The sequence below is a fragment of the Dendrobates tinctorius genome, unplaced genomic scaffold, assembly GCF_039654945.1.
Source record: "Dendrobates tinctorius isolate UK_male_01 unplaced genomic scaffold, ASM3965494v1 ptg000326l, whole genome shotgun sequence".
NCBI lineage: Eukaryota > Metazoa > Chordata > Amphibia > Anura > Dendrobatidae > Dendrobates > Dendrobates tinctorius.
Window position 1 is genome coordinate 14,147,811 of NW_027361993.1, and position 23,874 is coordinate 14,171,684.

At 42.5% G+C, this 23,874-nt stretch overlaps 1 protein-coding gene across 2 annotated transcripts in view; it reads left to right on the forward strand.

Annotated features, from left to right (window-relative positions):
* Positions 1-23,874, forward strand: part of NPHP4 (nephrocystin 4) — a 331,710-nt gene that overhangs the window by 244,485 nt on the left and 63,351 nt on the right. For both annotated transcript variants that reach the window (XM_073561791.1, XM_073561792.1), the window contains one exon: positions 6,406-6,586. In XM_073561791.1, coding sequence (XP_073417892.1) covers positions 6,406-6,586 — 181 coding nt within the window. The remainder of the gene's footprint in view (positions 1-6,405; positions 6,587-23,874) is intronic.

Consider the following 23,874-nt stretch of genomic DNA (forward strand, 5'->3'; position numbering starts at 1 on the left):
GACATATCAACACCCGCATAGAGTTTGCTAAAAAACACATGATGACTGGTTGCTATTGAAGGAAACATGAATGCGACCAAGTACAGCGATATCCTGGATGAAAACCTCTTCCAGAGTGCTCTGGACCTCAGACTTGGCCGAAGTGCACCTTCCAACAAGACAATGACTCTAAGCACACAGCTAAAATATTGTGGCTTCAGAACAACTCTGTGACCATTCTTGACTGGCCGAGCCAGAGCCCAGACCTAAACCCAATTGGAGAGACCTGAAAATTGCTGTCCACCAACGTTCTCCATCCAGCCTGACGGAGCTGGAGAGGATCTGCAAGGAAGAATGGCAGATGGTCCCCAAATCCAGGTGTGAAAAACTTGTTGCATCATTCCCAAGAAGACTCATGGCTTTACTAGATCAAAAGGGTGCTTCTACTCAATACTGTGCAAAGGGTCTGAATACTTATGACCATGTGATATTTCAGTTTTTCTTTTTTAATACATTTTCAAAAATGTCTACAGTTCTTTTTTTCAGTCAACATGTGGTGCAGAGTGTAACATTAATGAGAAAAAAATGAACTTTTTTGAATTTACCAAATGGCTGTAAGGAAACAAAGAGTGAAAAATTGAAAGGGGGCTGAATACTTTCTGTACCCACTGTAAAAACTAATCAGTGACTATTTCACAGCCTGGTCAGATGTGCGCACAAGACGGTTGTTAATACCCTGATTCTGTGCCCAAAGTAGTATTATCATTATCGGCAGCACATCTCCTGTGGTACAGAATGCTATGATATTAATACCTGCATGAATGATCCAATCAGCCTTTGTGCTCGTTCAACGGGTGATTGACGGCATATTTACATTCGCGGATAAGGACGAGCGCTATGACGTTCCGATTATTGGCTCTTCTAAATGGATCTGTAGAGATACAAGAAGGCTTACAAATACACTGCAGAAGTATTATAATATTGTCTTAGTTAGATGGAAATGGGATACATGGCAGATCATAGCTCCACTCCACATCTGTTCATGACGCAGATCCCGCCGTCTGTCCTCAAACCACCCGCTCTACAGCACTAGGACTTGTCCAAACTACGACGTCACTCTGGCAAAATATGTCTCAACATAATTACCTCCAATGGATTTTTTTTTTATCAATGCGAAGTCATTTAAAGTTAGACTTTCTGCACTAAATTGCTCTAGTTAAAATTGCTGACTAAGTCATATGTATTTGTAACCTTTTATCCAGATTAAATTGCAGGAATATGGTAATGAATGCGCCTCCCAGCCAACAAGCATCGCATTATTACCTTCTGTAGAGCAATTTTCCTGCTGAAATCCTGTACTCTGTGGGTCAGAGCCTTCTCATGTCAGTTTCATCAGAAAATCATCAGAAATCTCATCTGAAATAAGGCTTAAAGAGGACCTGTCACCTAGTCTGACATGTCCAATTCAGCAAATTCATGTCCTCGCAAAGAAATAACTGTTCTGGAGCATCTTTACTTAGAGATCGCAATGTGCCATTCCTCTAATGTACCTCCAGGAACCTTGTGAAAAAATTAATAACTGGATTATAACATTCCCTTTTCACGCCTCTACCTGGTAACACCCAGTTGTATGTTTATTCTCACACCTCTACCTGGTAACACCCAGTTGTATGTCTATTCTCACACCTCTACCTGGTAACACCCAGTTGTATGTTTATTCTCACACCTCTACCTGGTAACACCCAGTTGTATGTCTATTCTCACACCTCTACCTGGTAACACCCAGTTGTATGTTTATTCTCACACCTCTACCTGGTAACACCCAGTTGTATGTCTATTCTCACACCTCTACCTGGTAACACCCAGTTGTATGTTTATTCTCACACCTCTACCTGGTAACACCCAGTTGTATGTTTATTCTCACACCTCTACCTGGTAACACCCAGTTGTATGTTTATTCTCATACCTCTACCTGGTAACACCCAGTTGTATGTTTATTCTCACACCTCTACCTGGTAACACCCAGTTGTATGTTTATTCATACATTTCTTGAGAGAAATAACAGATGGGACACCACAAAGCCTCCTAATTGGTAATTCATAGTGATAGCAAGTATATACTACAGCGGACATGTTAGCATTGTTGACTGGTGCGTTTTACAAGGCTTTAAAAATAATCGCCATTTTCTATCAAACACTTGACCTCAGTTTTCTGTTGTAAAAGTGCCTGAAATGTTGCATCATTTTTGTTCAACTGAGAGTTGTGCACAAATTTTACAACTTTTGGCATTTTTACCCCCCGACCTAGACATGATTGACAGGTTCATCGTAATTTATGACCCTGACTGGCATAAATGTCTTGCAGTGGTGCACAACAGCTTGATGATCTGCCAAGTTGACTAAGACCTCCTGATAAATTTGTCACATTTTGCTGCCTTCATTTAGCCTGGGATACAAAACTACAGTCTTGATGAATCGGGGGCCTATATCTATCTAGTTGTCCACCTTTCCAAATATTCTATATGATTCTTCTGAATCCCTATATTACCCCCAATACAATAATAGCACTTATACTCACTTCAGGCACTTGGTCTCCCAGGGATCGCGTGACATAATGTCTTGCAATCACTGCCAACAATCAGCACTGGCTTCACTCTCTTTTCCTACGGACGTAATTGACATCGGGAAGAAGTGAGCGCTGCGGCGGCTCTCCCACTTTCTCTTGATGTTTTGATTTGTCTCAATAAATGGATAGTGAATTGGACACTCATTGGCTGCAGCGATAGTGTCACATAATGTCATGCAATCCCTGGGAGAGCCAGTGTTGACACTGCAAAACAGTGCCAGCATCGGAGTTGACTATAAATTCTATTATTTTACAGCGGGGGGAACTTAGGCATTCAGAAGTGTTTGTCTGAGTAGTGGAGAACCCTTTTAAAGAGGTGCTTAGTTCTCCTGCTTAATTGATTGACAGTACCAGCAGCATAATCCATCGCTGGTCCAAACTGTGCCCTTCCAATGTTACGAGCAAAGACAGCTTTGCGTCATCAGAGGAGCGTAGGGGCACTTAAACTGGCTGACCCAGGAGCGAACATTGCGCTCCAGTGATCTGTCCAAAGTCAGTAGTGTTTACAAGCTCAGTAGAAAAGAGCTTGTAAGTGCTGCAGATGTTCAGCCACATCTGCTAGTCTGCGGTGGTGGTTGGTAACCTAGGCAATAGTAATCAATAAAATTAAAATTAAATCACAATATTCTTGAGAATTTTGTAACTTTATATCATAAAAGTTCTGCAACTTTCCACATGTTCTAGTTCTTGAGAACTAATGCCGCTCACTTATGATCGTTTACAACCGTTAGGTCTGCACTGATTCGCAAACGCCAAATGTTTCAATTAACTGACAGCAAGCAGAGATCTTGAAAATGATGAGAAATGGAAGGACAAAATAGATCAGAAAGTCGTTGCCCTTTTCATTATCTGTTAAGTTGTTTGAGCGCCAGACTAAATGCCCCTGGAACAGTCGGGTAGTGAATGACATTGCACCAGCTGTACAAGCCCCTGACCTTGTGTCTGACCATAAATCGATGTAATTAGAAAGAGGAGGGTGCAGCCGCTGTTTGTCAGATTTACATTTACTCTCTTCCCTTGCAATGTTTTGCCAGCCTGCTCCGATAAGCGTCACAACAGTGATTCATGACATGTAAAAGATCTCGATACCTCCAGCTGTCACTCACCCTGACACAATTATGTAGGTGTCTGTGACATTTTAATGAGAAGGAAATGGAAACCGCACATTACCCCCGGAAAATGGAGCGAAAACCAAATTGTTACCACTGAACTCTGGCAATTCATAAAATTCAAGGCCAGAAATGATCAAAAAAGGTGTCGGAGGTTATTAAACACCCAGGGAATGTTTAAAAGCTGAGAGATAAACATCAAAGTCAGCGGCTCCCATCTGTCAAACGAAAAGCGTAAATGTCGGCGCCACGAAGAGAAAGTCTCCGGTTTGTGCCATCTTATAAAATTTCAGAACAGATACATGACGGACCCCAGAGCTTTAAAATATGTCTAAGCTTCTACTTTATGTACGGTGGGGGGTGAGGGATGTTATAAGAAAGGTCAGTCATTCAAGGTCATTGACCACAGCATCTAAGATATGTGCTCGGGCGGAAAATGAGTTATAGTTGCCATATAGATTGCATAGATTTTCGGTAGCACAATTACACAGTAACACTAATTAAATCATTAATGTAACCAATAATTTACAGTTTACATACATAATTAAATTACAACGTAAAAAATTACTATCCTGTACTGATCCTGAGTTACATCCTGTATTATACTCCAGAGCTGAACTCACTATTCTGCTGGTGGAGTCACTGTGTACATACATTACATTACTGATCCTATACTGATCCTGAGTTACATCCTGTATTATACTCCAGAGCTGCACTCACTATTCTGCTGGTGGAGTCACTGTGTACATACATTACATTACTGATCCTGTACTGATCCTGAGTTACATCCTGTATTATACCCCAGAGCTGCACTCACTATTCTGCTGGTGGAGTCACTGTGTACATACATTACATTACTGATCCTGTACTGATCCTGAGTTACATCCTGTGTTATACTCCAGAGCTGCACTCACTATTCTGCTAGTGCAGTCACTGTGTACATACATTACATTACTGATCCTGTACTGATCCTGAGTTACATCCTGTATTATACTTCAGAGCTGTACTCACTATTCTGCTTGTGGAGTCACTGTGTACATAGATTACATTACTGATCCTGCACTGATCCTGAGTTACATCCTGTATTATACTCCAGAGCTGCAATCACTATTCTGCTGGTGGAGTCACTGTGTACATACATTGCATTACTGATCCTGTACTGATCGTTACATCCTGTATTATACTTCAGAGCTGTACTCACTATTCTTCTTGTGGAGTCACTGTGAACATACATTACATTACTTATCCTGTACTGATCCTGAGTTACATCCTGTATTATACTCCAGAGCTGCACTCACTATTCTGCTGGTGCAGTCACTGTGTACATACATTACTCTACTGATACTGTACTGATCCTGAGTTACATCTTGTATTATACTCCAGAGCTGCACTCACTATTCTTGAACGTCTTGAATGTCTTTCCCCATCTCACTCTACCCCACCACCAGACCTATCCATCAATGTCAATGGCTGCTCACTTTCCCCAGTCCCGCATGCTCGGTGCCTCAGGCTTTTCCTAGACTCTGCTCTCTCTTTCAAGCCACATATGCAATCCCTCGCCTCCTCCTGCCGACTCCAACTCAAAAACATTTCCCAGATCCATACATTCCTTGACCAAGAAACTGCAAAAACGCTCGTGCATGCCCTCATCATCTCCCGCTTCGACTATTGCAACCTTCTACTCTCTGGCCTCCCCTCTAGCACTCTTGCACCACTCCAATCTATCCTAAACTCTGCTGCCCGACTAATCCACCTGTCTCCTCGTTATTCCCCAGCTACTCCTCTCTGCCAAGCCCTTCACTGGCTTCCTACTGTCCAGGGGCTCCAGTTCAAAACCCTAACTATGACATACAAAGCCATCCACAACCTGCTTACCTACATGCAACCGTCGATCCTCTCAAGATCTCCTTCTCTACTCCCCTCTTATCTCTTCTTCCCACAAACGCGTACAAGACTTCTCCCGTGCTTCCCCTATACTCTGGAACTCCTCTACCCCAACACATCAGACTTTCGCCTAGCACGGAAACATTCAAAAGGAACCTGAAGACCCACCTCTTCCGGAAAGCCTACAACCTGCAGTGATCCTCAGTCTACTGAACCGCCACACGACCAACTCTACCCTCTCCATCTGTATCCTCACCCATCCCTGTAGACTGTGAGCCCTCGCTGGCAGGGTCCTCGCTCCTTCTGTACTTGTGTGTGCCTGTATTGCTCATGTTTATTGTACTTATCTATGTATGCCACTTTTTCACATGTAAAGTGCCAGCCATGGAATAAATGGCGCTCTAAAAATGAATAGTAATAATAAATGTCCCACAGGTTAGAATCGGACGGATATGTTGGGAGGTGCCCATTCGGCCTGTATGGGCTGTATATTAAGAATAGAGATTGTAGTTGCTGTATTATTATTGTCTCAGTGTCTGATCTACAATTACTACATTTTACCATCTCCGTCCCCCAAAGTTCACTTGTTTCCCTCATTTGCAGCCAGTTGACAGTCTGTAAAATGCATCTAAATGAAGTATTCTGTAGCACTGGATACTATTCTTATTGATTTGTGTGCAGATTTATGTGCAGTATTCAGTTCAAGGATAAAAACTGATGTCATAAATAAGCAGAGATTGCAGCCAGCAGTTAGGAGCCTTCTCCCGCATGACCTGTACTGATATACAGCTCTCATTCTACATTACAGCATTTACTACGCCAAGGTCGCACGGCCGTGCAGGTGTCTCATGAGCTGGAAGTCATCACGACGGAATATGAGCAGGAGACGATGGCCATGAGCGGCGACATCACAAAGCAAGGAGTGGTCAAACCTATAGGAGTCCATACCGTTATAAAAGGCCGCCTCCACCTGCGCATGGGGAACATTGGTAAGACCGTTCACTGAGAATGAGGCTCATTCCTGCAGAATTTATGTAATTAATCTTAATATGCACGTAAAATTCACAGTCACCATATACCCATAAAAATAACTCTTATTAGATATGTATTAAAAGCCGTTGGATTCTGTCCTTTTTCATTTTGTTTTTACAATTGCTCATTTTGCCTTTCTACCCAGCTAATTCTCCTCCGTTTCCATTAAGCCTATGACGTCACTTGATTAAAAACTGATGAATCCTTCTAAGGCAGGGGTCTCAAACTCAATTTACCCGGGGGGCCGCTGGAGGTAGAGTCTGGGTGAGGCTGGGCCACATCAGGTTTTCCACAAGAAAAGCTCTTACAAAAACATTCCAATGTTATCAAATATCTTTATTTTTCATCTTATTTTGTGTTAAAAAATAAAAATAAATTAACAAAATCATAAGAAAAAAATAAATCAATCAGTATTAAATAAATAAAATGAAAATGATAATAATACAGCAGATATAGAAGACTGAAGAAACTACATATAGTTACTGACTAGAGAAATGTAATTATTATTATTCAGATGTCTGTATTAACAGTTCTTTAACATTTAACTTTCTGAACATGAATGGAACATTGAACATAAACTGTTTTGAACATGGCTTCTTCTGCCTACTTCTTGCTACTAGAGATCTGGCAGCGCTTTCTCTCGCATAGCCGAGCCACATTTGGCTTAAGGGAGGAAGCAGTTGAGACCCTCAGTAGGGCTTGAAGATGCTCATCAGTAAGTCTGGACCTGTACTTGGACTTATTGAAGTTCAAGGTAGAGAAGAGCTTTTCGCACACAGTATTTGCTCCCCAAAAAGACACATGGTCCGCTTGAACATTCCGGAAAGCTCAGGGAAGCTGGGGGGCAATTCTCTCAAAAATTCCCCGAGCTTGTCTGCTTTTCCACTCACCTCCCTGAACTTGGCTTTGAGTTCAGAGTTGCACTGCAGGTCAGTGAGCTCCATTTGAAGCACAGGAGGGGCATCTTGCACATCAAAGGAGAAGGGGTCCGCAAAAAATTTGAAATGTGGCTCTGTGTGTCTTGAAGTCTGCAAATCTGTGATCAAATTCCTCCTGTAGCTTCAAAATGACATCCATATACTCCTCACCACTGAATGGCGTGCCTGCTTCCATGAGTGCCTTGCATGATGGGAAATGGCAAAGGTTTGTCTGAGAAAGCTGGGCTTTCCATAACAGTTTTGTAGAGAATGCTCTCACGTTGTCATAGGCAGCACTGACAAGTTGGCAGAAAGGGTGATGTTGCTAAACTGACCTTTCTTTTCTGGACAGACAATACTTACAGCCTGTAATATGCCCTTTTTTTACAAATTCACCTTCTTTGAATCTCACTAACCACGTAGCTAGCTTCGACTGCTGCATCATTCTCTTTGGTTGCTTTCTTAAAGAAATCTTGTTGCCTCAGTAGATATCTTTTAAGACTAGCAGCCCGGTTGGCTCTTTCATCTCCCTGGTATTTTGCATACTCCTCAGCATGTCTAGTTATGTAGTGACGTTTCAAATTGTATTCTTTGTGCACTGCAACTTTCTCTGTGCAAATAAAACACGTCGGGATGCCCCTGTGCTCAACAAAGCAATATTGCACTTCCCACTTTTCCTGAAATTGTCTGTGCTCATCACCAACCTTTCTCTTCACTGCAGGCTTTGAAAAAGACATGTTTGGGGCTGTGTAATAGATGGTGTCACTGTTTCAGTGTTAGCCGATGCATAATTTCCGCGTCCGCTTCTGAGCCCGGGGTAATGGCACAAGTTCGCAATAAGGCCGGCTGATGTCCCGCCTCCGAGAGCAATATACCGTACCGCCCCACCGCTCATTCTGAACCCAGCGCACCTGAGTCTGTGGCGCGGACCGGTCCCTGCTCGGCTACTCCTGTTGCATGTGTTGTGAGTGTGACTCATACGCCTTGCCTGCTGACAGCAGGCTGCTGTGACTGTCTAGCCATCATCATACTCACCTCCTCCTGCTGCAACTCCGATGGTCCAGCACCGACATGACATCTTCTTCCTGTATGAGCGCGCGGTCACACTTCACGTGGTACCGCTCATTAAGCTCATGCATATGTGCGCCACGCCTATGAGAGTTGAGTGGCATCCATATTCATGACCTTAATGAGGGGTACTACGTGTGACTGGGATTTCACATGCAAGACTCGGCCGTGTTTCTCGCATGTGTGATCCCGGCCGAGGTGAGGGCCACAAACTATTGTCCCAAGGGCCCATGAGGTGAGGGCCGCAAACTATTGTCCCGAGGGCTGCAGTTGGCCCGCAGGCCGCGAGTTTGAGACCCCTGTTCTGAGGCCTATGTGGAAACAGGAGGTCAATTTTCCCTGTGTGAGTCATCACTGCAAAAGTAAATGGTGGAAGGGGGGAGGAAGCAGCTGGGTCAGGAGGTGAAGAGGGGAATGATTAATGCAGGGAAAAGAGTCTTCCTGTTTATACATAGAGCAGAGAAAAGAGAAGAATTAACTGGGTAGAAAGTCAAAATGAGCAATTGTACGTACACAGTGTTATGTAATATGATGATTGCAATATATTAAAGGGATAAAAACTTTTATGGCAGTGATGGTTTATAAAAGAAAAAATAAATCAAAGGGATAGAACGACTGTTCAAACAAAGCATACACGTTCTGTGTTTCATTGCAAGGCAAATTATTTAAATATATCTACCCACCTGTTTGTTTTCCCTCATTGTCCCCCTACCTTGCTTTTTTGACAGCTCCGGCTTCATAGAGCCATAGATGGTGGAGATACACTCACTGGCCACTTTATTAGGTACACCATGCTAGTAACGGGTTGGACCCCCTTTTGCCTTCAGAACTGCCTCCATTCTTCGTGGCAGAGATTCAACAAGGTGCTGGAAGCATTCCTCAGAGATTTTGGACCATATTGACATGATGGCATCACACAGTTGGCGCAGATTTGTCGGCTGCACATCCCTGATGCGAATCTCCCGTTCCACCACATCCCAAAGATGCTCTATTGGATTGAGATCTGGTGACTGAGGAGGCCATTTGAGTACAGTGAACTCATTGTCATGTTCAAGAAACCAATCTGAGATGATTCGAGCTTTATGACATGGCGCATTATCCTGCTGAAAGTAGCCATCAGATGCCTGTTCTTAGCTGAGAGGAGTGGTACCCAGTGTGGTCTTCTGCTGCTGTAGCCCATCTGCCTCAAAGTTCGACGCACTGTGCGTTCAGAGATGCTCTTCTGCCTACCTTGGTTGTAACGGGTGGCAATTTGAGTCACTGTTGCCTTTCTATCAGCTCGAACCAGTCTGCCCATTCTCCTCTGACCTCTGGCATCAACAAGGCATTTCCGGCCACAGAACTGCCGCTCACTGGATTTTTTTTCTTTTTCGGACCATTCTCTGTAAACCCTAGAGATGGTTGTGCGTGAAAATCCCAGTAGATCAGCAGTTTCTGAAATACTCAGACCAGCCCTTCTGGCACCAACAATCATGCCACGTTCAAAGGCACTCAAATCACCTTTCTTCCCCATACTGATGCTCGGTTTGAACTGCAGGAGATTGTCTTGACCATGTCTACATGCCTAAATGCACTGAGTTGCCGCCATGTGATTGGCTGATTAGAAATTAAGTCTTAACACACAGTTGGACAGGTGTACCTAATAAAGTGGCCAGTGAGTGTATAGACAACAAGCAGGAGGGAAGGTGTATTTAATCATGATGCACTGAGCGCCTGTTTGGTTTGACCAGTCATTCTGTGATGACAGAGTCCTTTTAATGTTAGTTGTTTGCTACTTTTCATTCTAGATGACAGTCTTGGGTGCAGAACCAGATCAACCTCTTTATGACCTTGCGATTTTCCATTTTTGCGCTTTCATTTTTTCCTCCCTTTCTTCCAAGAGCTATATTTTTTATTTTTTCATCAATATGGCCTTGTGAGGACTTGTTTTTTGTGGGACGAGTTGTGGTTTTGAACGACACCATTGACTTTTCCATTTATTGTACTGGAAAACAGGCAAAAAATTCCAATTGCGGTGAAATTGCAACTCCACATCTATTTTTTGGGTTTTTTATTTACCGTGCTCACTATATACTAAAACTGACCTGCCATATGATTCCCCAGGTCTGTTTGAGTGCACAGATACCAAACTTTTATAGGTCTTTTTTTTTTTTTACTTACCCGTAAATGGTAAAATTAAAAAATTTAAAGAAATTTTTTTTGCCTATAACATTTTTCTAGACGTGTAGCATTTTTCTTTTTTTGGGATATGGGGCTGGGTGAGGGTTTATTTTTTTGCGCCCTTAGGTGACTGTTTTATTAATACCGTTTTGGGGTGGATATGATGTTTTGATTGCCTCTCATTCCATTTTATCGCATTTTTTCAGAGGCAAAAAAATGTAATTCTGACTTTTTGATTCTTTTCCTACTTACGCCATTTACATATCTGATTAATGTATTTTATATTTTGATAGATCGGACATTTCTGAATGCAGCAATATCTAATGTGTTTTTTTTTCTACTTTTTAATATTTTTTTTCAGTGGGGCAAAGGGGGGGTTTGCATTTGAACTATTGTGTTTATTTTTAACTTTTTTTTTCACACTTTTTACTTATTACTTACTTCAATAGTCCCCTTAGGAGACTTGAAGCTGCAATTGTCTGATCACCTGTGCTACCATAGCAGGGCTTCATCCCTTCTATGTACAGCAAAAATCACAATCACTTATGAACACCGGCCATGAGCCGGCGTTAACAGGAGATTCACAATGAAAGGCACGGTGGTCTTCTGCATGCTGTGATGGGGGACTGTTATGACAACCTATCGGCGCTGATGGGAGGGATTTGTGGTTTAGGCTGGCACATCTTAAATTCCACTGTCTGTAAATAATTGCGGGATTTAAAGGGAACCTGCAGCAGGATTGTGCTCAGTAACCAACAGACAGTGTTATGTCGGCGCCGTTATACTGATTACAATGATACCTGGTGATGAAATCTGTCTTGTGGTTCTTGTTTAATCTTTATTTTCAGTTAATGAAATGCTTGTGCTCCGGGGCAGCCTTTGTGTGGGGCTTTATGTGGTTCTCTGCTTACATGTGCATCTGTATGGGCTTCAGACAGGTCACTTATCCTTCACTGACCTGCAGGGCTGTGGAGTCGGAGTCGTGGAGTCGGAGTCGGTGCTCATTTTGGTGGAGTCGGAGTTGGAGTCGGTATAAAATGGACCGACTCCGACTCCTAAAATATATAATAAATTGGGTACAGTAATTCAATGCAGGATGTGCTGAATATTTTTTCATAGGAGTTTGGGAAAGTTATGAAATGTCCTATAAATGGCTGTTCTATTCCTGATCTAAGGCTACATTCACACACAGCGTTTTTCCTGTGTTTTTTGAGGATACGTTTTTCAGCTGCAAAAGCTGATCATCTTTTTAAAAAACCGCATCACCTGAAAGGTTTTTGAGCTCATAGATAATGTTTTCAATAGCAAAAGCAGATTAGAAATCTGCTCTATCTATCCATTTATCCATATCTGTCTATCCATATCGTATCTGTACCAAAAAGAATGAAAACCGGGTAGTACACCAATATATATTCTGTTCTATCTAAATATCTTGATTATTGGATCATAAAAATGATTAAATGTCTGAGGTTCACATTGTACTACAATACATTTTTCACTTAAATATAAGCAATATGTGTGGGAGTCGGAGTCGTGGAGTTGGAGTCAGAGTCGGTGTAAGGGAAATTGAGGAGTCGGAGTCGCAGGTTTGGCTCACCGACTCCACAGCCCTGCACCTGCCCCCTAGTTTAGTTAATGAATATTATATATACATAGTAAAAGAAGAAAACCTTCTGCAGGCAGGCACCAGCTGTGGCCCCTGCGCTGCAGCATAATTGCATGTGTACTGTGTATATAATTAATTTGGTTGAGGTTATCCTGATCCCCCCCCCCCCCAAAAAAAAAAAAAAAATCCATTTGAAAATGGCGCATGCGCAGTAACAGGTATCAGTGATCTCTAATACCTGCTACTGTGCAGGCTCCATCTTGCAACGGAAGAAAATAAAAATTTACTCCTCCAAGATGGCGCCGCCGAACCTGCACATTATCAGCTAATTGATCACCTCTATTTAAACCGATAGCTGCTTTTGCGCAGGCGTGGCAGGCGCCATTTTCAAATGGATTTTTTTGTGGTAATATCAGGATAACCTCAACCACATTAATTATACACACATTACATATGCTGTTATGCTGCAGCGCAGGGGCTACGGCTGGTGCCTGCCTGCAGAAGGTTTTTTTTTTTCAATATTTATATAGAATATTCCTTATGTAAAATAGAGGACAGGTCAGTGAGGGATCAGTGATCTACCAGTAGTCTGCATTATGAATATCTAATCAGAGCAGCACATGAAGCCCCCCACAGCCGCCCCTGGGCATGAGCATATCATTAACTCAAAACTGAAAATAAAGATTAAACAACAACCACAAGACGGATTTCATCACCCCAGGTATCATTTTAATCAGTATAACAGCGCCAACCTGACAGTGTCTGTAGGTTACTGTGCACAATCCTGCTGACAGGTTCCCTTTAACAGGACCACTGCTCTGCCTGTGTCTGTTAAAGGCACTTGATTAAGTCAGCCATCAAGTGCAGGGATAAAGAACGATCTTTAACGTAAATACAGGTCAAAGGTCATGAAGGCGTTAAATAATAAAACAGATTCCCACGACCAACACTAGAGGGAGCTAAAAACCTTACTGCATAGTAAGGGTCTTAGCTCCCCCCTAGTGGCTTCTTCAGGCTTACGAGTTTTATGGATGAACTGTATCACAAAGATATATAAAGATACTAATCAGTACAGAATGTCGGATCTATATGGATGTATGTATTGGGTGCCCTTGTATGACATGTAGATGGTGCTGATCTCAGCATGGAGCCGGCACTGTCTGAGCCCCCCGGGTGGTGGAGTGTACAGGGATTCTCTTGATTTTCCTCTTTATACTGTACTTTCCATATAGCACTAATTGCTGAGAGATAAAAGGCCTACGCACAATGCTCACTAATTTGCAAGTGCAGTCTAATAACGAGCTGTATGTTCATTTGAAGAGAAAAAGAAAAGCACAAAGCTAATTTAATTTCAGAATTGAATTTCATGTTTCTCATCACGTGAAAGCAAAGCACTATTACTGCGGCTCTTCCCAGAAGTGGAGTTTTTACTTTTATTGCAGCTTCTTTATATTTTATTGAGCGATTAGGCAATTAAGTTTATTAGCGTTTGCTCTTACGAAAACCAAAATATGAGAGTCCTGTGCATGTGGCTGGAGGAGCTAATGGGAAATCACTTTAGCTCTATTCATTAATCTGACGGGATGATGTTCAGGTCGCGCGCTCATAGGGGTTGTAGGAACGGCAGCCCAAAGTGCTCCTTAAGACCCTCGCGCCTACACTATACAGTTACTGCCTTTTACGCCTATTTCCTTCTAAGTCCCATCTTGGCATATCTTCAGGTTAGTCGTCTTCTAAGGAAATATATGGTATCATGAGTAAGAGACATCTATTTCAGCGTCCCTGGAGTCCTAGCAGTTTCCAGGTGCAGGACACAGATACCTTGGCATTGCCATATGCCTCTAGGTCTTTGGTGGCTGAGAAATATATGATTTGAAGTTCTTGGGAAGCAAACTAAGGATGGCAACTATTGTACATGGCGTGACCGAGCATGCATGCGTTCTCCGGAGTAAGCCGCTGTCAGCATCTTCTGGCAGCAGCTTATCTCCCTGATATCCAAAGGATCCGATGGTAGAAATGCCGTTCGTTATCTTCCCAGCCTTTTGGGAGGCCCCATACAATTTCACTTTGAATATTGAAGAGTGTAAGAGTACAGAACTGTATATAAGTTTTAAGCCTTTATGGATCTAATGGTTAAGGGGTCTCCTTGTGGAAGGTGACAAGCAAGGCCTGGCATGTCAGAGTAAGGAGACTTTTAATCTATGCACGCTCCTCTGGGTAATTAACTATGCAAATTGGCTCTTCAGAGAGGAAGAGGACCAGAACTGTAGCGCAGTAGCAGTCCTAAAAGTCAATACTGATCCTTTGACGATCGTTGTCGTATGACTTAGGATAAAAGCCAAATTAGAATCTCAATTTGCAAACACGTGTTTTGAAGTATTACCCCTCATCAGTGCAAAGTATGAGATCTGATTTGGCTAGATGAGATGCTTAAGACTGGGAGCTAAGGGGGTAACGTTTTCTCCTTGTGAAGCGTGACTTGCCAGGTGTGGCATGCCAGCTTGGGGAGATTTATATGGAAAAATTGCTGCAAAGTAACATTGATTTCAAAATTAGGAGCGTTCACAGTTTATTTTTCTCAAATTGCAAAGTGAATGAATAAAAGAGAAGTCTATATCAGATCAATATTTGGTGTGATCGCCCTTTTCTTTCAAAACCGCATCAATTCTTCTGCGTTCACATTTGCACAATGTTATTTGCATATATGTATATGTCCCGGAATGAGAAATCCTGCTTGATATTTTATCTAACGGCTTCCAAGGCTTGCATTTAATTTTAAAATATACAGTTAAACAATGCGACCTCTTTATGATTCTGACATCTAATCTTCATAAGAAAGATTAGCTATATTAAAAGTTAAATTGCCATTATCGTACTTCTTCATACGTTGCCTGCAGGGGAAAGATAAGCTTATGGAGGGAGCGATGCACAAAATCCAAAACCTGTCACCAGGAAAATGTCAGAGGAAGCAGATCACCTACGGTAGTTCCATAAATCTGCATCTGTAAAATTACCAGCCTTTATCACGATGCATAAGGGGCTGGGTATGTTTCCATAGACTCCATGTGAGGCATGGGGTGTGCAGTCGCCCTGTAGGAACCACTTGGGCACACGGTCTACACACCCACTGGCTCAGGAATCATGAGCATTAAGCCCTGACTCATGAATGGCTGCTAATCCTCCGCTCTCATTTGAATGTTTTGTGAATCTAGGTCATATTGAAATGAATATGGATTTCTGGGTACTTATAACGTACAGTATGTTCGCACATAATAAGAAGTTCTTAGGGCAGCCTATCTGAATGTATAACATGACCATCTGTTGATCTTCATAGATCAGGGAGCTGGCATGGTTGGCGTTGTTGTCTCCCCTTTCTGTTGACCCATGTTGTTGGTCTTAGTGACCCATACAGTAGTATTAAAGGGGATTTCCATCTTCATGTCATAAAAACTAGACGTTATATAATGAAAACATATAGGTACACTTTTCTAATATGTGTTCTTTATCAGTTCCTCATTGTTGCCAATATTGCTTTCAGTTTGGCACCATCTGGCAAACATTTTCAGCGTCGGTATCGGGTTTATAAAAGGAACTTATCACATTATTGTTGCTTTTAACTCTTGAGATGCTTGTAATGCTGCCCATGGAATTAATCATGTGAAATTCCCTTTAACGCCAAGAATCATATATGAATGACATGGGAATTAAATAAACACTCCTCCTCCTCCCATCAAATTTTTATCCTATTACTTTATTACAATCATCAAATTATATAGCATTGTTCACTTACAATTGCTCATTTTGCCTTTCTACCCAGATAATGCTTCTCTTTTCTCTGCTCTATGTAGAAACAAGAAGTAGCTTTCCCCTGCATAGATCCTTCCCCTCCTGATCCAGCTGCTCCCTCTTCTCCCTGTCGGGACTTTTGCAGTGACTCATGATTCCTACAGGGAAAATTGACCTCCTGTCTCTACATAGAGCTTAGAAGGATTCAGCTCATCAGTTTGTAATCACGTGATGTCATAGACCTAATGGAAAAAAGAATTAGCTGGATAGAAAGGCAAAATGAGCAATTGTAAGTACACAGTGCTATATAATATGATGACTGCAATATATTTAGAGGTTAAAACTTTGCTGGAAGTGCTGCTTTAAGTAGTCGCTGTACCAGTGTCCTCTGCAGTGCCATTTGTGTACTCCTATTAGGGCCTACCCAGATTGTTACAATGGATTAATAAACTGTTTTACAAAATTAAAAAAAAACCTTTTTCCTATTATAAAACCTTCCAAAACACAAAACCTTAAACTCAATCAATACTACAGCCATACTAACCCTTGCTATAAATCCAACATGTTATTAATCCTGGGCAGAGAACACCATTAAACAATTATAAAATAAAAACCTAAAGGAGACTAAAGGCTATAATGCAAGGAAGAAAAATTAGAAAGTGGTTAAAAAAGTCAATAAATCTAATGTCCTGTAGCCCAAAACAGTGGCATAATAAAGTACAACTCGCTGCACTAAAATAAACAAACAAGCCTTAGTTTGTCAATGAGTCCAGGAGATCCACTACCCAATATTGAAATTGCAACTTCAGGAAGTAAAAATCATGGAATTAATGAAGTCAAAGGATGGATAGACAGGGTAATGATACAAAAATGATTAAAAAATGGAAACAACATTTTTAATACCTCAATTTGTTCAGTATCAAGTATGAATGCCACACGCAGAAATCCCCCACTTACAGCCTCATCTGCTGTCAGTGATTTTATTAATGTTTGTTTGAGGAATTTTCTGCTGTGCTTAATGCACTGCTGAATGCACTTTGGCAAATCATCAAGATCCGCTGCTGGCAGCTCCTGTGTAAGACCAATGACATCTCAGATGTGCTCGATGGGAGACTAGTCTGGAGACACTGCAGGCCATGGTAGCAATTTTAGGCTACACAGGCTTAGCATGAGCTACATGTGTCCTGGCGTTGTTGTTTTGAAAACGGCTCCTGGGACAATTTGAGGTGGGGGTGGACCCAGACGTACAGCCTTTTCTACAATATATCACCAAGCTGTTAGTGTACCTGGAATTAAGTCTAAAGGGGTACGACTACAGTAAATTATGCCATCCCACAACATAATCCCAGGAATATGACTGGTGTGATGTTCCCTGGAGAAGGCCTCTTCATAGCGTTGCTATCGCTGCATCCAAGATAAAAGCAAGATTCATAGTTAAGGCTGCAATGGAGATCTACAGTTGTGCTCAAAAGTTTACATACCCAGGCAGAATTTTTGCTTTCTTGGCCTTTTTTCAGAGAATATGAATGATAACACCAAATCCTTTTCTTCACTCATGGTTAGTGGTTGGGTGAAGCCATTTATTGTCCAACTACTGTGTTTTCTCTTTTTAAATCATAATGACAACCCAAAACATCCAAATGACCCTGATCAAAATTGACATACCCCATTTCTTATACTGTGTATTGCCCCTTCTAACAATCAATGAGAGCTTGAAGTCTTTTGTGGTAGTTGTGGATGAGGTTCTTTATTTCCTCAGATGGTAAAGCTGCCCACTCTTCTTGACAAAAAGCCTCCAGTTCCTGTAAATTCTTGGGCTGTCTAGCAGGAACTGCGCGCTTGAGATCTCTCCAGAGTGGCTCAATGATATTGAGGTCAGGAGAATGAGAATGCCACTCCAAAATCTTCACTTTGTTCTGCTGTAGCCTTTGACAGGTTGACTTGGCCTTGTGTTTTGGATTGTTGTCATGTTGGAACGTCCAAGTACGTCCCACGCACAGCTTCCAGGCTGATGATTGCAATTTGCCTCCAGTATTTGCTGATAACGTGCTGCATTCATCTTTGCTTCAACTTTGACCAAGTTTCCTGTACCTTTGTAGCTCACACATCCCCAAAACATCAGAGATCCACCTCCATACTTTACAGTAGGAATAGTCTTCCTTTCATCATAGGTCTTGTTGACTTTTCTCCAAATGTAACGTTTATGGTTGTGGCCAAAAAGCTTAATTTTGGTCTCATCGCTCCATATTACCTTGTTACGGAAGTTTTAAGGCTTGTCTCTGTGCTGTTTTGCATATTGTAGGCGAGATACTTTGTGGCATTTGCGCAGTAATGGCTTTCTTCTGGAGACTCAACCATGCAGCCCCTTTTTTCTTCAAGTGCCTCCTTATTGTGCACCTAGAAACAGCCACACCGCTAGTTTTCAGAGAGTCCAGTATTTCAGCTTGTCACTTTCGCCGCTGGTACTTACCCTTGCCCGAGCGTGTCCCGACTCTTCTACGCGCTTCCCGGCGCGCTCCTGCTCTCCGCTGCGTCCCCGCTGCTGACATCCGGGGTTCCCGGCGAGTTGGTACCGCGCGCATGCGCACTGGCATCTCCTCCAGCGCACGGACTCCTGGGAGCTCTGACCCAGAGGTGCCGCCCCCAACATGGCGGCGCCCAACAAGTATTTCTGTGCGGCGTTGGGCCAGGTAAGACACCTGATTTTCGCACGCAGTGGCGCTGGTCTCCATTGCTAGCATTCTCCCTGTCCTCAGGACCCAGTACTTCTCCCTTGTGGTCTCTGTCTTCGCTACTGTTGTTTAAGTTTATGGTCCTGTCCTGCCTGCTTTGCTCTGTGTCCCTGCTGTTTCCCCTGCATCTCACCCTCTTGTGCTGACACCTCCGGCTTGTCAGTCAGGTTGTTCCTGTCGTCCCTTGTCTGCGTTGGCACCTGTCCAGCCATTCTGTTTCCTCTGTATTATTGTTACCTTCTGCTTCTCTCTTGCAGCCTGCCAGTCCCTTGTGCTCCCGGTCCCATTTGCCTCCCTTGCTCTGCAGTCCCTGAAGTCTTCTTTTCTCTAGCGGTACGCATTCCGCTCCGCTGTCTCTCCTGTGGTTTGCCTTAAGTCACCCCTTTGGCTCCAGCCGTTGCGGTTCCATACCCCTTGGGCTTGCCCCTAACACTCTCTGTATAGGGGGTGATTCCACCTGGTCGGCTCGCCCTCGGGGGCTCTGGAGCCGTGACCCAGAGGGTCCACTTCCAGGTTTCCCCTAACATCCTACACCGTAACACAGCTGTTGTTATTTGTGGGTTTTTCTTTGCAACCCACACAATTCCTGGCAGTTGTGGACGACATTTTTGTTGGTCTACCTGACCATGGGTTGTCATTATGAGAAAGAGAAAACACAGTAGATTGACAATAAATGCCTTCACCCAACCACTAACCATGAGTGGAGAAAAAGTTTTGGTGTTATAATTCATATTCTCTGAAAAAAGACTAACAAAGCAAAAACTCTGCCGGGGTGTATAAACTTTTGAGCACAACTGTATTTGCTTGAATTGCCAAATTGCTCTGCACCATGATAGCCGGTCATCTGGCTCGAATCCCAATTTCGTGCAAACTTCTTATGGTTTGTGTAGACACTGACCCCTTAAGCATAATATGTGGCGGCGGCCCATTTTACTTGCAGTACAGAACGGATCAATTGGACTCAATGGTACAGCCATTTCTCCAAAGTGTCTCAGGACCTATTTTTCATCACAACAACACCAGGCTGCTTGTTGCCCTTTCTACTGTGAGCAGCTTGCATGGCCGAAATGTGCTTCCATGGCCTGCAACATCAAGTCTAGCTTCCAGGACTCCAGGACTGGTGCTGAAATTGGGAATTTGGTGGATTTTATTGTGATTGACCGCCAGGAAGACCTTAGAGGAGAGAGGGGGCTTTTCAAAGTAACAGCCGCCGCTTCGTCAGAGCTGTTATGGCGATCATTCTGCTTTGTCAGACAGCTGCTTTCTATTCATTGCAAACATGTCAGCATACATGATGGTTGATGGCGGTCCCTAAATTAGAAGATACACCGTATATGCACAATTTTTTTCATGCGCTGGATAAATTAATGTCACTTCAGTCGTTTTATTGTATTTAGTGCGGTTTCTAAATTAATTAATAAGCATGAAAATGAAAATCTGTTGAGTAATATAGATGTAAATTCAGAGAACTACAATCCAGCAAATCATACAAGCAAACTGTCCGTTCATCCTGGAGAAGCGGTCTCCGTGTTTGCCAAGTGCTTGAAGTCCTAAGGACACGTAGGTGTAGGCAACCAGAGGACAGAGCTACGTTATGTGTGTCCTCATCTGTCAGACCTGATTTCAAATATTCGAACTTGTTTGGTCGCTTTCTGATATAAAAATAAATGTCCTACAATTCTGGTGTTTTTGATTTTTCTTTTTCTTATGCCATATTTTTGTGGGTTGAAAGATCGGACTATTTCTGGCACGGCAATACTAAATATGCTCACTTTTATATTTTTGATTTGGACAAAGAGGGTGATTGGAATATATTTTTTTCAATATTAGAAGTATTTTTTAGACTCTTTTAGTCCTCTTCCCACACTGTCAAGTAGACATGAATTCTCCATTCTCCGTGGCACATCCGTAACTGCCATGCTAACCCATCAATACTCCATGAAAGCAGGGAAGGGTTGATGGGCCATTAATTGAATCCCCCGATCGATCCAGCTCCCTCAGTACAACCCCAGTTTGATGTGTATTTAGGTTATTTGATTGTAAAGCGGTTCGGCACAATGTAGTGCAATCGAATACTTACTGCAAATGCTAAAAGAAAGCCCTTTATAGGGCAGCACCTTTTTATGAAGGGGTAGAATTTGGGTTTCCTTCAATTTGCTTCTTGTTCTGTGCTCACCTGGTGATGACATGTACAGAACATAACACCTTAAATAGCCTCCAAGGTGTGGTAGCTGCTGGCGTCCCTGTGCCCCGGGGTACTCTTTGGTCCTTTCCCTTCGCTGTGATACTTCTTTTCCAACGGTAATCAAGGCAATGGCATCTTATTCAACGGATTATTAATTTCTAAAAAATCATTATAACTGGTCAACCCAATTTCTCTGGAAAAATCGGAATGGAACAGATTGGGGAAATACTGGCATGGTGTCGCTGCCAATTTGTTCTAGTGGTTCATTCCCAGGATAGGTCATCATTTTCTGATTTGGATGAATGGGGGTGGATCTGCAGTACCCAACAGTGTCCACTAAATAGATGACAGAGCTGTGCAGCTGCTTACAACGGCGGCACAGAGAGCAGCTGATTGTTGCGGATTCTGAGTGTTGACCCCCTCACAGATCTGTTATTAAAGATCTAACTTATGGCTAGTTTACAATATGAAAGTATTGGACAACCCTTTAAAGGATTGTAGTTGCTAACTGCCGGGGGCCGATCTCTGCCGACACAGAGAGGTCACACACTGCTCCTGCTGGTGATACAATGGCTTCCACTGACTTTACGTTGAGAAAGAGCAGCTTCTTCTTTTCTGCTCTGCTGACAGGGTGTGACTGCGGACATCATACTGGTTGACAGCTGGCTCCCTGCTGCCTAACTGTGGGGAGCCTGCTGTCAATCAGCATGACATCGGCAGTCACGCCCCATTTAAAGAGCAGCATGGAAGAAGAAGAGCTGCTCTGTTGGCGTGGAGCAGCTGAATCAGCGTCAGGAGCCGTCCGTGTTTGCTGTAAGGCTTAGTCTAAGCCGACATCGGGTAGAACAGGCAGATAGTTAGCAATAACCTGCCTGTTTGTTTTTAAGCCCATAGAAAAAAAAAGAAAAATAGTCCTGGATGAACCCTTTTTTAAGCTAAGTGTCCTGACTGGAAATTGCAAAACAATTTTTACGTAAGTAATGATATGGAATATTTATTAGAAAAGAAAAAGGCAAAAAAGATGTTCAAAGTATGTGTAGCCTAAAAAAATAAATTTGACCACTAGATCATTTTCTGATGATTACATTGCCTTTAGATGACATTTTTGAAAATTTGCAGAAAATTGGAAGACTTGCCGGCAGTCGGGAAATACAGGAATTTATTTTTGCTCCTTCAAAAAGCAATGATGAAAAAGCAGTGAAGTATTGTAGGGACATTTGCCACAGGGAGAATATTGTCTTCATACCGTAACTTAGCTTCTGTAATTACATAGAAAACAACTTTCCTTCCTTAGTTTGTTATTGTGCAGAACAATCAATATTAGCCCATCCGAAAAATAACCGTGTCCGTTTTGCAGAAAATAAGTAATAATAATTGAAAAAAAAACTATATATATATATATTTATATATACTGTGTGTATATATATATATATATATAATGAGAAAAAAACCCAAAACAAACTAGAAGGCAGTGAGGCGTGAATTGCTTCTACTACAATAGCACTGGACACAATCAGAGAAAGTGTGAGAAACAACATTTGGAGGCCCCTTTTTCGGAGCACTTCTTCCTCATCTGGTTCTTTTTGTCTCTTCCCCCCTCCACCCTACTACGGTGAAATAAAATGATCCCCTAGAAGAAGTAATGGCGAGCATTGTAGACACAGCTATAAAACATCCTCTTGTACATAGAGCTAAATGCATCTCTGTTTTTCGAGAGCGCGGCTGATGTTGGAAGAGCGGTATGTTGACAACATGGATTTTCGACTCTTTGAAGTTGTCAAGCTTTTAGAGATGTGCACTGTAAAGCCACTGGAGGCTCAGTCAGACATCAAAGCCGGCGCAGCGCTCCGTAGCCGTATAGAAATGTTGTCATATTTTATTCTTTTTGATTATTCTATTAGTAACGCAGGTCATTTTTGATGAATTAATCAGATGCGTGGTTATGTAATGAAAACAAGGAATGTGCATGAAGAGATTGAGATCGTAATTGTAACACTTATCAGCTTTGTTACACAGCGGAGGACGTGCGCCTTCCAGGAGTGTTGGGGGAGTAGCTCATAGTATCATTTTCCAGTCTACTTTTTTTTTTCTTTTTTTTACAAAATAATGTATCCTGTGTCATGTCGCCTCTTGATTAGGTAAGTTTTTTTTTTTTCTTTTTTTAAGATCTGACACCTATTACGAAAAACAGGCAATAAAAAAATAAAATTAATTTGCAATATGTTATTTAAAAAATCTCCATAATAATTATAAACTTGTTCTTTGTAGATTTTTTTTTATATGCAATGCTGTTATCTAATCTGGTTCTACAAAAGAGCACATTTTACAGCTTGATCTTGACGTCTAGGATTAGAGATACACAGCTGCTTTCTGCCCATGGGAAATGTATGGCCTTGCTGCTCAACTCTATTGAAGTACATGGGGTTGGACTAATGCGCTGAATATTCAGCTACGCACAATTCGGGATAGAGCTATAGATCCCCGGTCTCAGGGTACCACAACCCTGACCTTAGTACCTTGAGGGTCCCAGCAATCCATCCCCAGACCTTAGGACCTTGAGGGTCCCAGAAATCAGACCCCGACCTTGAGAGACCCAGTAATCAGACCCTCGATCTTGGGACCTTGAGGGTCCCAGCAATCAAACCCCCGACCTTGGGACCTTGAGGGTCCCAGCAATCAGACCCCCGACCTTGGGACCTTGAGGGTCCCAGCAATCAGACCCCGACCTTGAGGGTCCCAGTAATCAGACCCTCGATCTTGGGACCTTGAGGGTCCCAGCAATCAAACCCCC